At 42.1% G+C, this 14,831-nt stretch overlaps 1 protein-coding gene across 1 annotated transcript in view; it reads left to right on the top strand.

The window, feature by feature from the left end:
- The window catches only part of glra4a (glycine receptor, alpha 4a), a 99,723-nt gene that overhangs the window by 57,616 nt on the left and 27,276 nt on the right, over positions 1–14,831 (top strand). The window contains exons 2-4 of the mRNA XM_041796970.1: positions 3,001–3,131; positions 7,550–7,617; positions 12,839–13,062. Coding sequence (XP_041652904.1) covers positions 3,001–3,131; positions 7,550–7,617; positions 12,839–13,062 — 423 coding nt within the window. The remainder of the gene's footprint in view (positions 1–3,000; positions 3,132–7,549; positions 7,618–12,838; positions 13,063–14,831) is intronic.

Below are 14,831 nucleotides of genomic sequence, written 5' to 3'. Positions count from 1 at the left end.
TCTGCTCAGATTAAGGTGTATTATACACCATTAGAAAGCTTGGAATCTGCGCTTTCATAATGTGTAAAAAACTCAAAAATGACCTCGGATGACTTGCAGGAGTTTTTACCAGCTTTGGTCACAATTTTGCTGCAGAAGGCATGGTTCGTCTTTTTGTACCATGGAAGAAAGTGGTCAGTCAGACACTCTAAATACTAAACCGAGGTTATTTTCACACCTTCAGGGACCCTAAAGTGGCCTACCAGCTCTCTCCCCATGATTCCGGCCCAGAACATGACTCCGCCCCCCCCCCCCCCCCTTGATTGATATCAGGCAAAATCCCATTGTAATCTCTCCTATAAATATCTGGGTGCTGCCATTGATTGCAAATGTACTTTTGAGTCTGATGTAGATGTAGTTTGCTAAACAGCACAGCACCAAGGACAACAGTATGGATCCATTCCATTTCATATTCATTTTAAAGGCACTTAAAATGCATGCATGGTTTTCTTTGTCCTTCAGAAATATGACAAATAAGAAGCGCTCTTGGGGCAACCTTCAGCCTTGAAAACTGTATAGAATTGTTTTATTATTGCAGAGATTAGCATTTTATTGTCTCATTTATTGTCTTACAGTAAAAAAAAATACAGCATTAAGTTATTCCTCAATCGATCCATACAGATGGCTGCGTTCATTCAAATTCAGACATGGAAGGGCAGATGCTGTCACTTCAGAACTCTGAGGAATTAGCAGCTAGCTGGTTTCCATCTCTAGACTGGGAAATATTGACAAATCATAAGTGAGCAAGGACACTTGTGTCAGAAAGCAAACAGCGTGACCACTAACAAGAAAATGCTGAAATATCCTTAGGGAATTCTGAAGCTGGGTAATAGTGCAAGGGAAAGGAGACTTGTGCTCAGGAAGTGGGAGCATATGCATCGATTATATTAGTTGGCTTGCTCTGAAGCCAGTCTTGATATATTTTATACTTTTAAACTATTGTATTCAAGCTTCATGTTTCCAGTACAGTTACAGTTCTATTTTCACATATTAATCACTCTTAAATGAATTTGAATATTAGACAAAGAGAGCCTGAGCAAAAACAGAATGCAGTTTTTGACTTATGGTTTCATTTATTGAGGAATAAAGCCATCCAAACCTACATGACCCTGTGTGGAAAAGTCATTGAACGCAACCCTAACACCTGATTGTCCCGCCCTTGGTGGCAAGGGAGCGTTTGCAATAACTCACAATGAGTCACATCGCAGTAAAGCAGTGATACTCAATGTGTGGCTCTTCTGTGTCTTAATTTGAAATATTTTCCCCCTGAAAGCCTTTGAAAAGGAAACTTTTTGGCCCTTTTTCCCTTTTTTTTTGCTACTTTTTACCTATTTAAGCTACCTTTTCCCAGTCCACAGAATATTTCTCCAAAAGTCTTGGGGATCATCAGGAAGTTTTCAGTCAAATGTAAGACAGGCCTTTGTGTTCTTTTTGCTCAGCAGTGGTTTTGGCCTTGGAACTCTCCCATGGATGCCATTTTTGTCCATTCTCTTTCTTATCATTGAATTATGAACTCTGACCTTAACTGAGTCAAGTGAGGCCTGCAGGTCTTTAGATGTTCTTGGTTCTTCTGTGACCTCCTGGGTGGGTTGTTGATGCATTCTTGGAGTCATTTTGGCACTCCTGGGAAGATTCAGCATGTTCCAAGTTTTCCCCATTTGTGGATAATGGCTCTCACCGTTGTTTTCTGGAGTCCCAACACCTTAAGAATGGCTTTCCAGAGCGATAGATGTCATTGACTGTTTCTCATCTGTTCTTGAATTTATTTAAATGAAGGGATAGAGGGATTTAACAGGTCTGCCAGTAATCAGGCCTGGGTGAGATTGTGAAATTGAACTCAGCTTTCCAAAAAACATGCATTTTGTGTTTACATGAGTTATCTTGGACTAACATGAAAACAAGCTGAAGATCTGAAACTTTTAAGTCTGACAAATGTGCAGAAATATAAGAAATCAGGGACAGGGTAACTCCCCTTGTCACAGCACTGTAAGTGGAGCAGAGATCTTTAATTAAAACTTAATTTTCTTACAATTTCAACACTATATGAAGTCAAGATCTCGCCTGATAAGCCCAGCTTTACTGTCCAGGTCCCAGAATATCCTTCCTCAATCCTAAAGCCCCTGACTGTGCAGTTCATTCAACTAAAAATACAGCTAAGAAGCTATAAGATTGGTGGATCAGTGACTGGCTGCACACTCTTGAGAACACAGTGCATCAGCAAAGCTGTGCCTCGAAGGGGACTGAACCCACCATCTGTACTCTGGAGTTGCAGATCATGACAGATCATGAACTGTTAACAATCGTATCAAAAGCATGGGGTGCAATCAGCTGTGCTACAGCAGGGGTCGGGGAGAAATCAAATCCGTTATGAAGCAGGGTTTCCTTTCTGAAGGGCTGTTTTTCTCGCCTCCTTCTCCCTTTCTCCTCTTACTTTCTCTCTTGCCTGTTGGTTATTCCTGTCAGTGGCTGTCTGAGCCTCACTGGAGCTTGTATCAACTCCTTCTTCTCCCCGGTGTGACATTCATAGCATTACAATTGAGCCATCAATCTGTCAAGCTTTACCCCTGCTAAGCCATGAGCGGTGGGAAGCACAGGAGAGGGACAGGAGAGTTTACCTCAGCGTCTGCTTTGCTTCTGTATAGTTATGGCCTAACAAGCACAATAAGTCTCCGACATGATGGGAAATGGATAAGCTTTTAGTTGCCAGCTGAGCCGAGCCGTTGCATCGTTTTTCACCCTCATTTCCCCATCCACCGCCGGGTATTTTTTGCTGATGACTGACTTGGTGATCGCAGTTGGGTTCTCATTCTGTTGGATTCTCATTATTTTTTTTTCCCACCACCCCCACTGCTACATCTCATGCATAAACACAATCTTGTGCTGTTTTTTTTTAACCTTTTCTTCTTTCTTTCTTTCCCGTCTATTTGTTCCATCCTTCCCCCTCTCCCTTGGTGATGTCAGACTGAGCTCCTGTAAGGAGGAGATAAAGCCCCCCAGCAGGGCAGGACCACAGCTGTCGCCTTCTGACTTCCTGGACAAGCTCATGGGGAAAACATCAGGATATGATGCCCGCATCAGACCCAACTTCAAAGGTAGAGTATGTGTCAAAGCAGATCGCCACAGCTGCCCTTAAGAAAATCCAGCTGCAGACAAAAGCAGTATGAAAATACCACAGTGGATTCATGCTGTGAAATCTAAACAGACCAGTATTCCCGTGTGTATTTTACTGTATAATTTACTTTCAGAGACTATAGTGGGGTCTTTTTTTGTACGTGGATTTATGGACTGTGATGCCTGATTTCTATAACAGTCTTCAGACTCTAAGAGTCATAAATAATCTATAATAAATAAGTTAGAGAATGAGTACTATTTGTGAATATCATAGAAACTGGATGAATAGCAGGGGCTTCACAGGAGTATTGATTGTTAGCTGATCGCCTGAAGTGTATTTACACCACTGACTAGTCACCCTTCTTCAATTTGAGAAAAACACACAGATTATCAATACCACTGGATTGTGAGGCACAGAGTACACCTGTCTTACGCTGCCAGTGTAAGATGATTTCTAGTCCTATTTTTGAAGCTGAGTTGTGTATATTACTCTGCAATGGCAGTGAACTTGACAAGCCAGATAGACTGTTTTAAATATCGACTGCATGTGGATTTATTTCACATTTATCTGGGACACTTCCACAGAAAGCATTTTGGAAGAGCATTGCAAGGGCTTTTCAAAATATTGTTGGAAGGTAATTGGAGGAAAATTCTATCTGTTACATCCATGACTGGCCAGTCAGAGCGACAAGGCATGTGCTGCTCTTCAGCTGACAGGCCACTGCTGCCATAGAAAATTTATGCCAAGGCTGGTTGGAAGATTTTCAAAAACATCTTCTCTGCCAAGACAAGCCTTCAGAGTGGCTCTGTGCTCTTGTTTTAAAGGGTACATATGCAAAAAAATCTCTTTCTCTAACAAAAATATGTGCCCTGGCCTGTCTACAATACCCATAAGTACAAGAAAAATCAATTCCCTCCCCTCTCTCTTTCTTCACCTTGCAGAAAATGTGTGCTGAAACAAGCCATTCTCAGATTTTCCCCTCATGATGTCATGTTAGCCACGCCCCCATGTTCAGTTGGCCCTCCCTGTTTAGAAGAAAGTTCCGCCCTCCTCTCCTGATCCTCCACTCAGCTGTCAGCTGTCCTGGCCTTGTCTTAAAGGGGTACAATATTTCCCCTTTAAAAGGAAATGTGGTCCAGTTCCAATTAAACTGCCACTGTCCTACAGCTACATCCAAGCTAATGGCTACCACAGCTGCAGCCATCAGACACCCAAAAACCTCACCCATTATGATCACGAACCCATGTAGAAGTAGACTGAAAGAAGAGCCAAAACACCTTTTCTGTCATGAAAAGTTTTCAGTGTTGCTTTCTGCCCGTTTTAATAAAGAAATGTTGTCCAGTTCTGACAAAACTGCTGCTGTGGCTAAGTCCGAGCTAGTTACTCCACCAGCAGCCATTGTATGCAACACTGACACAACTAGCCCTTTCCACCGTCATGATCACAAACTCACACTGAAGCAGAGAGAAGGAGGAGTGCAAACATCTATCCCATCATGAAAAGTTTTGTTCTTATTACTAGAGGCAGCCATTGCAAACAACTCTGAGGTCAACTTAACCCCACCCATAGCTACCACCTCATTCTCCTCAAATTACACTGATTGTTCCGAACAGTTTAGTTTGGCACAAATGTTGTGGATCGGAGCTTTTCAAGATGGATTTGTCTGGTGACAGCAATGGAGTCTGGCAAACCCCAGTGCTGTTTACTGTGGATACAAAGATGACCCAGAGTAAACAGAGGATCTTGTACTTGATTTAGACTCAGCAGGGAGAAAGAGAGAGAGGAGAGAATTTTCAGAGGAGACTGGTAAGCAGGAGAGATCTCGGGCTACCTGCTGGTGTATGTGTGGACACTGTGAGCCCGCAGAGGTGCTGTTGTCTCGAGTGGGACTTAGCAACACTCATTCAGGACACACGGATGCCTGCAGCCTGTATCGCTCCCCATTCAGAGTTCCCTGCATTAAGCTGGGCAAACACTGTGCAATTTAAAGCCGACTCTATGACGGTTGTAGCTAAATGTCAGCTCATACCGTTCAACGTAATCACTTACGAATTTACAACCGTCACACACAGTTTTTGTGCTAGCACTATATGGTCTGTAGGACTGCCAGACACCTCAGTCTCAACTACAGCTCCTGGCTAGCTTAAAAGCTAACTGCAAGGGGATGCTGCCTGATCAACAGGAGACTACTGAATGCTTCCTATCAAGGTAGCATGGCGGCGTGTACTAACTCAGCGCCCCGGCACTCCATCACTAGCAGGACAACAAAGCCCTACACCAGAGACTGCTTCTTTGACTACTGCAAAGGAAGCATGCCTGTGGAGTTTGCATCTTTCCCGATGGAGATTATCAGGAGGACGGGGCGCTCAGAGACTGAAAGGAGAAGGACATGGAGGCAGCATGACACCTACAACCAGGTGGGTGGGCGCAGAAACAGCGTTGTGAGAGGAGAGTGGGGCAAACGAGCCGGGCTGCAGGGCGGCTAGGCTAAGAGCGGCCCCACAAAAACCTGCCACACAGAGCATCTTTCTCGCGGATTCCCGCTCCCTCGCCAGCAGGATGGGCTGCGGATTTCTAACCACCGATCAGACGAGTGTGTTTGCTGCTACAGAGGAGACTGCCAAACTAAATTCCGTTGTCATTTCATCTTTCTATCTACCTGGTCCGATGGTTGTGCACAACCTGAGTGCTCACACTGTGCCAGTGAAGTCAGGGCGGACTCTTGTAAAATCCGTGTTGGAGGAATATTTTCTGCTTGTGTACTTCCTTCATTGCTTGAGGGTTTTTTAATTTCTGTTTCATGCTGATTTAGGGCATTGTCAAAGAAAAAATGCCCTTTTGGTTGAGGGTTCTGCTCACAGTTCTGCTGTTACTGTGGGAGTGTTTGGAGTCATCTGACCAAAATGTCAAAATCAGAAGTCCACCTGACCAGTTGTGAACAGCTGGTCAGGCTGCTATCAGGTCATGGTCAGTTGTTGTATCTCCCTGTATACTGCAAGACAAGTGACGCACAATCTGACTGAAAGTCAGTGCAACTTCCAAGTGAGTCATGCAACTTGGAATTTGTGCCTAAATTAGATGATATTTGCACAGTGTACACCTGGCTTTAGTGAAAAAAGGTGTTTTATTGACCTTCTTCGACCTAGTAATTCAATCTGTGAGTGCATGTGATAAAAATTTAACTTTGAAGTACTTAATTCCCGTTCATGAAACAGACATCACAATGAAGTTGCTATAGTTGTTTGAATTCTAACAAACAGTAAGATACAAAGAGAACTGTATAATCAGTGAAAACTTGAGTTGGAGAAGAAAAAATGTTAATGTTTGTGCTTTCTCATTATTGTAGTTCTTCTTTCAGCAAAAGTTCACAGAAGTTTCAGAAGTCTTCATAGCCCAAACTTCAGCTGTCAGTTGCCTTTATTTTCCTTAAAACTTTCTTGAAAGTGTTCCCAGTTAATGAGATTCTGTTTGAGCTGTAATTACTCTCCAAATTACTGCTGAATTAGCACAAAGGCTTTCAACAGCTGAATAAGTGATGACATGTTTTTAGCCAAAGCAACAATTTCAGAACCAATGGCTTTAAGGAGAGGAAAAATAAAGAAGGAATTGCTGTAATTGTTACAAAGTCATAGAGGATTTACTTTCCTTTGCTTCATCGACCTGCAATCAGTCTGTTTTTACTTTGTTACATTTTTAGATATGTCTCTCATTGTGGGTTTTATGAACACTTCCATTCATGTTATATTCATAGCATGTAAAATTCCACCACCAGGGGGCTCTCAATCAAAACAATAACAGATCATAAAGAGTTGAGATGCTCAGCTCTGTCCAACTTTGATGCTTTTTTTGTCTGAAATTGACTGTTCAACAAAAACTGCACTCCCTGCACAGTATGCGTTTACGAAACAGTTAACCACTGTATTATGCGTGGTTTAAAGTCTCACAAAGAGAGAGGAAAGTTGTTAAAAGTGGCCTTCCTAGCTACTGCTGTGAAGCTGAGCAGTACATCTGGTCTCTTGGAAATGTCAAGTGGGGCCACATTGTTACAGAGGGTGGGGGCCAAGAGAGTCCCACAGTGGTAGAGAAAAATCATGATCCATCTCAAGTAAGAAGTTCAAAATATGACTGAGAATAAGAGCTTCTAATAGCAGTCAACAATTCTATGTGTAGCAATCTTTACGTGTTTCTATGGCAACGATAAACATATTTGTCTATCACAGTTAGCTACCCTCATAAAAAATGGAGTCTTACAACCATGACAATCAGGAGTTTATCTGGAATTTAAATCTACTGGAAATATTTTAACTTTTGTATGTGTAATGCTTGAAGTAAATGTGGTGCAGGAATTGCATTGGAAAGGAAAAATGTGTCTAATTAGTTATTTTCTCTCTCCCTCAGGCCCACCAGTGAATGTCACCTGTAACATTTTCATCAACTCCTTTGGGTCCATCACAGAAACAACAATGGTAAGAAGACTTCAAAGATATATAAAGAATTTAAATTTGGTTATGTTGCAGCCTGATGCTCATGTAAAACAAAAAAAAATCTCCACTCAGTACCCCATTATGACAAAGTGAAAACAAAATTTAGAATTTTTGAACAAATTAATTAAAAATGAAAAGCTGTAATGTCACATTAACATAAGTAAACCCTCTGCAAGAACACTTGAAACTTTGCTCAGGTTCTTCCCATTTCTCTGGATCTTTGCTGAGATGTTTCTACATCTTGATTGAGTCTACCTGAGGTAAATTTAGATCGGACATGATTTGGAAAGGCATAGACTTCTATAGAAGGCATATCAGAGCAAAATACAAGCGGAGGTCAAAGGAACTGCCTGCAGATCTCAGAGACAGGACTGTTGTCAGAAGGCAACAAAAACATTTCTGCAGCACTGAAGGTTCCCAAGAGGATTGGCATCCATTCTTCTATGTCTCCTTTTCTTCGTCACCACTCTTTGTTTGAGATGACAGCGCCACAAACGTATGGTTTGGTTCGTTTGACCAACAGTAATGTGAATGCAAACCAAACCATAGGAAAATGCAACAATACTACAATTTCTGTTCCAAAACAGACCAAGTCCCCTGGACTATCAGGTGTGAAAACAACCTGGCTGAGCTCCAGAGATCCTGCGTGGAGATGAGACAAAGTTCTAGAAGGACAGCCATTACTGCAGCCCTCAACTGATCTGAGCTGATCGCAGAATGACAAGACAGAAGTCTCTCCTCAGTAGAAAACACATGAAAGCCAGCTTAGAGTTTGCTGATAAGCTCCTGAAGGACTCCCAGGTTGTTTTCACACCTGATAGTTCAGGGGACTTATAGCAACACTGTTGCACTTTCCTTTGATTTGGTTGGCATTCACAACTGAGCTTGGTCAAACGGACCAAACACCTACAACCTCTGCCCGTTAGGGGCGCTGTCGTCACAAATAAAAGGCAACCATGAAGAAAAGAAGACGTAGAAGAATACGAAACCGGAAATCCATCTCCTTCTGCTGGTCTCTTCTTCCACTGAAAAAAACACCAAAATTATGCCGTCTTGGGGTTTCTGCTCTTACATTGGGGCATCCTGAGCAGGCAGCAAGGTGGTGAGCTGTCCAATCTGTCGTTCTTTACATGAGATGAATAAATCAGTACAGAGTACGATGTGTTGCTATGGCTACACAGACGCCAAGCGAGGTACCAACATGTATTTGAGTGTATTAAATCACATACAAATCCGTATATCATTACACTTTCTGCCACTTCCTGCCTTTGGTTCACAAGTTGTTCTGCTTTGCTTTCACACCTCAAACAAACTGCACCAGGGTTCGTCTGGAAGCGGACCGAGACCCCCTGTTTTCAAGCGGACCAGAGTCTGCTTGTTTGGAGTTCGTTTAAAGCGGATCAAACAGCTCTGGTGTGAATGCACCCTCAGACTATGAGAAACAAAATTCTCTTCTCTGATGAAATAAAGATTGAGCTGTTTGTCCTCAATTCTAAACCATATAAGTCCAGAGGAACACCGCTCATCACTTGTCCAATACCATCCCAACAGCAAAGCTTGATGGTGGCAGCATCATGCGGTGGGGCTGATTATCAGCAGCAGGGAGTGGGAGACTGGTCAGGGCTGAGGGGAAGCTGAATGAAGCAAAGCTTAGAGATAACCTCAATAAAAACCTGTTCTGCCACACTCAGGAGCTCAGACTGGGTCATAGGTTCACCTTCCAACAGGGAAATGACCCTAAGCACACCGATGAGTCAATACGGGAGTGGCTTAGGACCGACTCAGTGAATTTCTTAGAGTGGCCCAGCTAGAGCCCTAACTCGAACGCTATGGAACATTGCTGGAGAGACCTAAAATAACAATCATCCAATGGCCCCCATCCAATCCAACCTGACTGAGGTGGGGAGGACTTGCAAAAAAGAATGGCAGAAAATTCCCCAATCCATGTTGTTACATCATCTTTAAAAAGCCTGCTGCCAAAGGTGCTTCAACTAAGACCGAGTAAAGGGTCTGAATACTTATGTCACTGTGATATTTCAGTTATTTATTTTTGATAGATGATTAATGGCAAAACTGTTTTAGGTGAGGGTGTCTGAATACTTTCTGTATAAGAGAAAAAAAGTGTTCCTTATCACTGCGCTGTAGCTGATCTGTTTCCAGAGATGAGAATGGATAATGGTTAGTATAATCTTACTGCATCTCTACAGGATTTACAAAGCTAGAAACCTCGATGCGCTCCATCCTCCCTCTTCCTTACCCCCTTCTTTGCTAAGCTGTTCCCTCATTTCTGTGTTTCCTGGAGCTTAACAGTGCAACCTTCAGAGACCAACGGGTCACTGACACGCTGATAATGAACTGTCCACTCTGCAATTAAAATGAAAAATTGGGAAAGTGAATGAAAAGAGGTTTGGGAGAGAGGACTAGGGGTTCAGGGAGAAAAAATAGCTGTCCTCAGGTCTGCGTTTACAGTGTTATACCTGCTGGGTCAGCACGGTACAGCGCTGCTCTTTTTAAGGGTGTTCAGGGGAGGCCCAGAAGAGTAGACCTCCAGTGGGGAAGAAAACACTTATGATATAATTGTTCACTAGAAAGAAGCATGCTTTTTATCCTTATAAAGGAAGCTGCATAAATGGAAAAATCTGCAGTGCCCAGAGATGAATTCTGAGTTAATTGCAGGGACTAGAATTCTAATTTAATTACTCATGTGTGCAGGCTGCAGGCAGAAATGATCGTGTCAGTCCCTGTCCTTGGCCTGGCTTGCATTGCCAGCCCTCGTCTCATCAGCAGCATATGGCTGCATTAGAACAAACAGCACACAACCTGACTCACTCTGTTACCCTGGTCAAATCTGATCAGGATGGTGAAGCAGGAGCTCTTCAAAACCAAAACCGATCACCTGTAATCAGTCTGTTCTCCTCACCTGTTGTTTTGATTTTGCATGAGAGTTCAGAAGTATTTTCATGATAACACCACATGCCATTTTTCTCCACCAAGGATGGTCTTTTTTTGGTGCTAGAAATCTGTGTGTCAGCAGGATTACATGAATGAATACAGGCGTGGGCCAAGAGAGAACCGGTTGAATTTTGGAGCCTGAACAAGCAATTAAAGTGGCTTAAATCCAGAAAACCATCTACTTGCCAAATAACAAAATTAAATGCTTCGAATTTCAATATATCCGAACATATTTGATCATGAAAGACTTTGGATTAGCCTTTGTAACAGTGTGCACACAGAGCATTTACATTGTCTGTCATATTAGCCACAATCTGGCTGTCTCATTTCCTCTAAGATCAGTTGTTCACTGTGTCTGCATTTGACTGCACTTTAACTGTGCATCTACTCTTTGCATTAACATTACATCTTCAGTGACAACATGCAATCAGAGCCCACTTTACCTCTTACAGCTGTTGCATCGTCTCAGGTCTCTCTCCGGTGTGGCGTGGCCAGGTATCCCTGCAGCCCTGTGTGCAGTGAAGCTGTTGGTAAAAACAAAGGAATTAGCCACAAACTAAGAGGCTACAGCCACATCTTTGGAACAGCTTTTAAACTCAACTCAAGACAACAGTTAAATGTGTTGTGTGCAAATGAGCTGATTTTAAGAGAATGGTCTTTTATGTTAACATTGGAAAGTTGGAAAAAAAAAGTGGGAATATGAGTTACGATGACAAATGGAATGCAGCATAAGAACAGGCTAGTGAGTGTGCATGATAACGTCATAGGATGGGTGGCAGAAGAGATCAAAGTGGGAGTGGCGTTAACAGCTGAGGCGTCTAATATATGTTCATATTATCATAATCATGACAATATATATAATAAGATGACCATATAATCATATATATTCTACCCGTCCAGCTTTATTTTGTTGCCTTAAAATTATGAGGACAAAATATTTATGTTGAAAACAGGACACCTAAAGGTGTATTGAGCAGTCGAGGACCAGGCTTCCTTCTGATATTGAGCTGTTTAAAAAAAGGATAAATTACTTGGATTGTGAGTAATTGCTGCAAGCGGAGGATACATATATGCATCCTTGGGAATTCTGTTTGAGGGACTCGGTCCTTTACGGAACTTTGAGGATCCTTGACTTTGGAACAATCCTCTGACTGCAGTCGATGACGTACTATCCTTCAAAAACGGCCTACAGTCATGGTAGGATGCCAGCTCAACTGTTTGACTGAAATGTCATGACATATGATCGTAAGACCATTAATATGCCCTCACTGTAGGTCCAATGGTCATGCAAGACCTGAGTGTTAACACAGTATGAGTGAAAACAGGACAGACTGTAATCAGTGTCAGTGAAAAGTCTCACACACTAAGGTTCAAGTCAGACCTACAGTGTCCTTTTAGTGCCTCAAATAGCTACAAACAGTGACAAAACTGCTCTGCCATTGCTCTCACACACACAGGAACGGCCTTTCCAGCAAACACAACTAGCAGCTACATAACAACAACTATATTTCCTTTAGGACAAGGAAGGCATATCAAACAGGCCTGCCTGTTTCTTTCATGGAGATTTAAGATGCTGTCTGACATTTTGCAAAGGAAAAACTGCCCCAAAGTTGGGGATTCTGCTCATGGTTCTGCTCTCACTGTGCGAGTTTGTACATTTTTATGAACCAAAATATCAAATATGCTTGAAATCCATCTAACCAGTCAGGAGCAGCAGGTCAGGGCAGAGTTGACAGTCATACCGGCAGTATAAATGAAACACAATCAAGCTGAAAGTCCGCCGGACTTTAAAGTCAGCTGTTTGACTCAAAATTTGTGACTGAATTGGCTTAAAATCCCACTAGCTTTGCTGAACTGAGCCAGATGAACTGGATCTCTAGAAAGAGCAACACTTCCCATCACTATGAGCATAGTAACAATAATAAACCATGGTTTTATTTTGCATCCATATATTATCTCATCTGATGGAGTGGTCTTTAATGCATGCCAGTAATGGTGCATCATACCACCAATCTTCTTTTGAATGAAGGCTTCTGGGTGCATCCACACCTGGCTTTAAAGATTAACACCTGGTATTCAAATGTCCCACCACAGATGTTAGTCCAGGTTGATGAAAGGTCTAAACAGGGTCATACATTGTTGTCTATTTCTTTGCATCTTTGCACAAGGATCTACTTCTAAGCTCCTCTTCTGTACAGTAGGAATTACTGATGCCGTATTTTGCATTAACCACCCTGGGTTTCCTCCACAGGACTACAGGCTCAACGTATTTCTACGGCAGAAATGGAATGACCCCCGGCTGGCATACAGCGAGTACCCAGATGACTCCCTTGATCTGGATCCGTCCATGTTGGATTCTATCTGGAAGCCTGATTTATTCTTTGCAAACGAGAAAGGAGCCAATTTCCACGAGGTTACCACTGATAACAAGCTGCTGCGGATTTTCCAAGATGGCAGCGTTCTGTACAGCATCAGGTAAAGTCAAGATAACATTCCCAACTCTGAGGGGGTGGTAGCTGCTGTCTGGTGTGTAAAATCTTCTGCAGGTCAGCCATTTTTGAGCAGCTTGGCAAATCTGATTTGTTATTTCTGTACCCTGAGAGGCCACTGGTAAATAAAATAGTAGGTTCACACAAAATCAAAACTTTGTCTGCAGAATTTACTTTAAAATACTTTACATATTAAATAAGATGATATTTATAGATAATGGCATGACAGGCAAAATTGCAATCATGCCTTTGCTTTAAATATGACTGATTTTTTTTTATATTACCAATAAGGAACATGGGACTTGCTGACTGCCTCTTGTCAGGCGGTGTTTTTCAAGGAATATGGAAGTAAGGCATTGATAATGGAGTTGTTAAAAGTAAATGATGTCGATAGATTGAACCAGTTGGAATCAGTTCTCCATTCCTTTCCCGAGCCTTAATGTCTCAATTTGCTTACAAAAAAAAAAAAAAATCACAGATAGCTCACTGTCAAAAGTCATCTGCGCCCTGTGTTGTCAAACACTGTTCCCTTTTCAGTCCATAACAAGTTCTTTTTAACACAGTTAAGTTCATGTGACGGTCTTTTATCCACTAATAAAAGCAGGCCTAAACAGGAAGTCAGTTACCCTCAGTCTAAAGGCCTTTACACATATAGGGCAACCATGGGCATAGCAAAGGGGGGGAAAAAGGGTACTGGTTACCCAGGCCCACAGTAGGAAGGGGCCCTTTGGAAGCCTGCAATGAAGAGCATGTTTTTATTTTCCTTATTTATTAGTGTCATTATTGAATCAAATGCAACCAAATGAATTGGTCAACAGACAGAGATTTATATCAAATATAGCAAAATAAAATGCTCGGCCCCTGCTCCTCCCTCAAAAATGTCCAAATGATGTAGTCCAGTGCTGCGAAATAATGCAAATAAATTTAATTTTACCATTGAAAAATGTTGCTCATAAATCCAGAATTCATGGTTAAAAAATACATTTAAATTCATTGATAATATAAAAAAGACGCAGCATTTGTTGCTTGGCTAAGCAGTTAAGGGGGGCCCTGTGTAATGTTCTTTCTGAGGGCCCAGAATCCCTAGCTACGTCCCTGAGGGCGACACAAATAAACGGCACCAAAATGAGAAAAATTCGGAGGCAAATTTTGTCGCACCTTTCTCTGCACATCAGGAACATCGTTTTTTTATTGAATAGATTATGCACATTCTAAAACATTTGTGCTGCAAAAGTCTACGGTGTGTTTTCTACTGTCCTCTGATAAACAGTGAGATGTTGGAGTGGAAGATAAAAGGTTTCTCACAGCCAGGAGGTCAGTGCCGTTTGGTTTGTTTCATTCACTGTGCCAGCCAGTTTGCTGAGAGGAGAAACCGACATTTCATTCATTCTATGCCAAATATTAACAATAATAATATTAAGGGCACATCTGAGGTTCGTTGTGAGAGGAGCCCCCCCCCAAAAGAGCACGTTTAGTGCAGGTACTTCCGTCAACAAAACTTGAGAAGAAGCTGTTTCTGCTACATCCAGCCAATGATACTCCAGGTGAAACCAAGTAATTACGGCACTGCCTGAGGTGCGCACTATGTCACTCCGCCCAGTGGTTTACTCAAGAAAGTAGTTCCGAGTATTTGCTTCATGTGTCGTAATGTTACATAATTATACGTTATTATTTCATAGCATAGTGAATGTGCAGGTCACAACTAGTCCATGAGGGCGTTATGGATTGTTGGATTGTATATTTGATGAATTAGAT

The sequence above is a fragment of the Cheilinus undulatus genome, linkage group 10 (assembly GCF_018320785.1).
Source record: "Cheilinus undulatus linkage group 10, ASM1832078v1, whole genome shotgun sequence".
NCBI classification, from domain to species: Eukaryota; Metazoa; Chordata; class Actinopteri; order Labriformes; family Labridae; genus Cheilinus; species Cheilinus undulatus.
The sequence above is the reverse complement of the archived record's forward strand: the minus strand, read 5'-3'. Positions and strand labels throughout refer to the sequence as shown.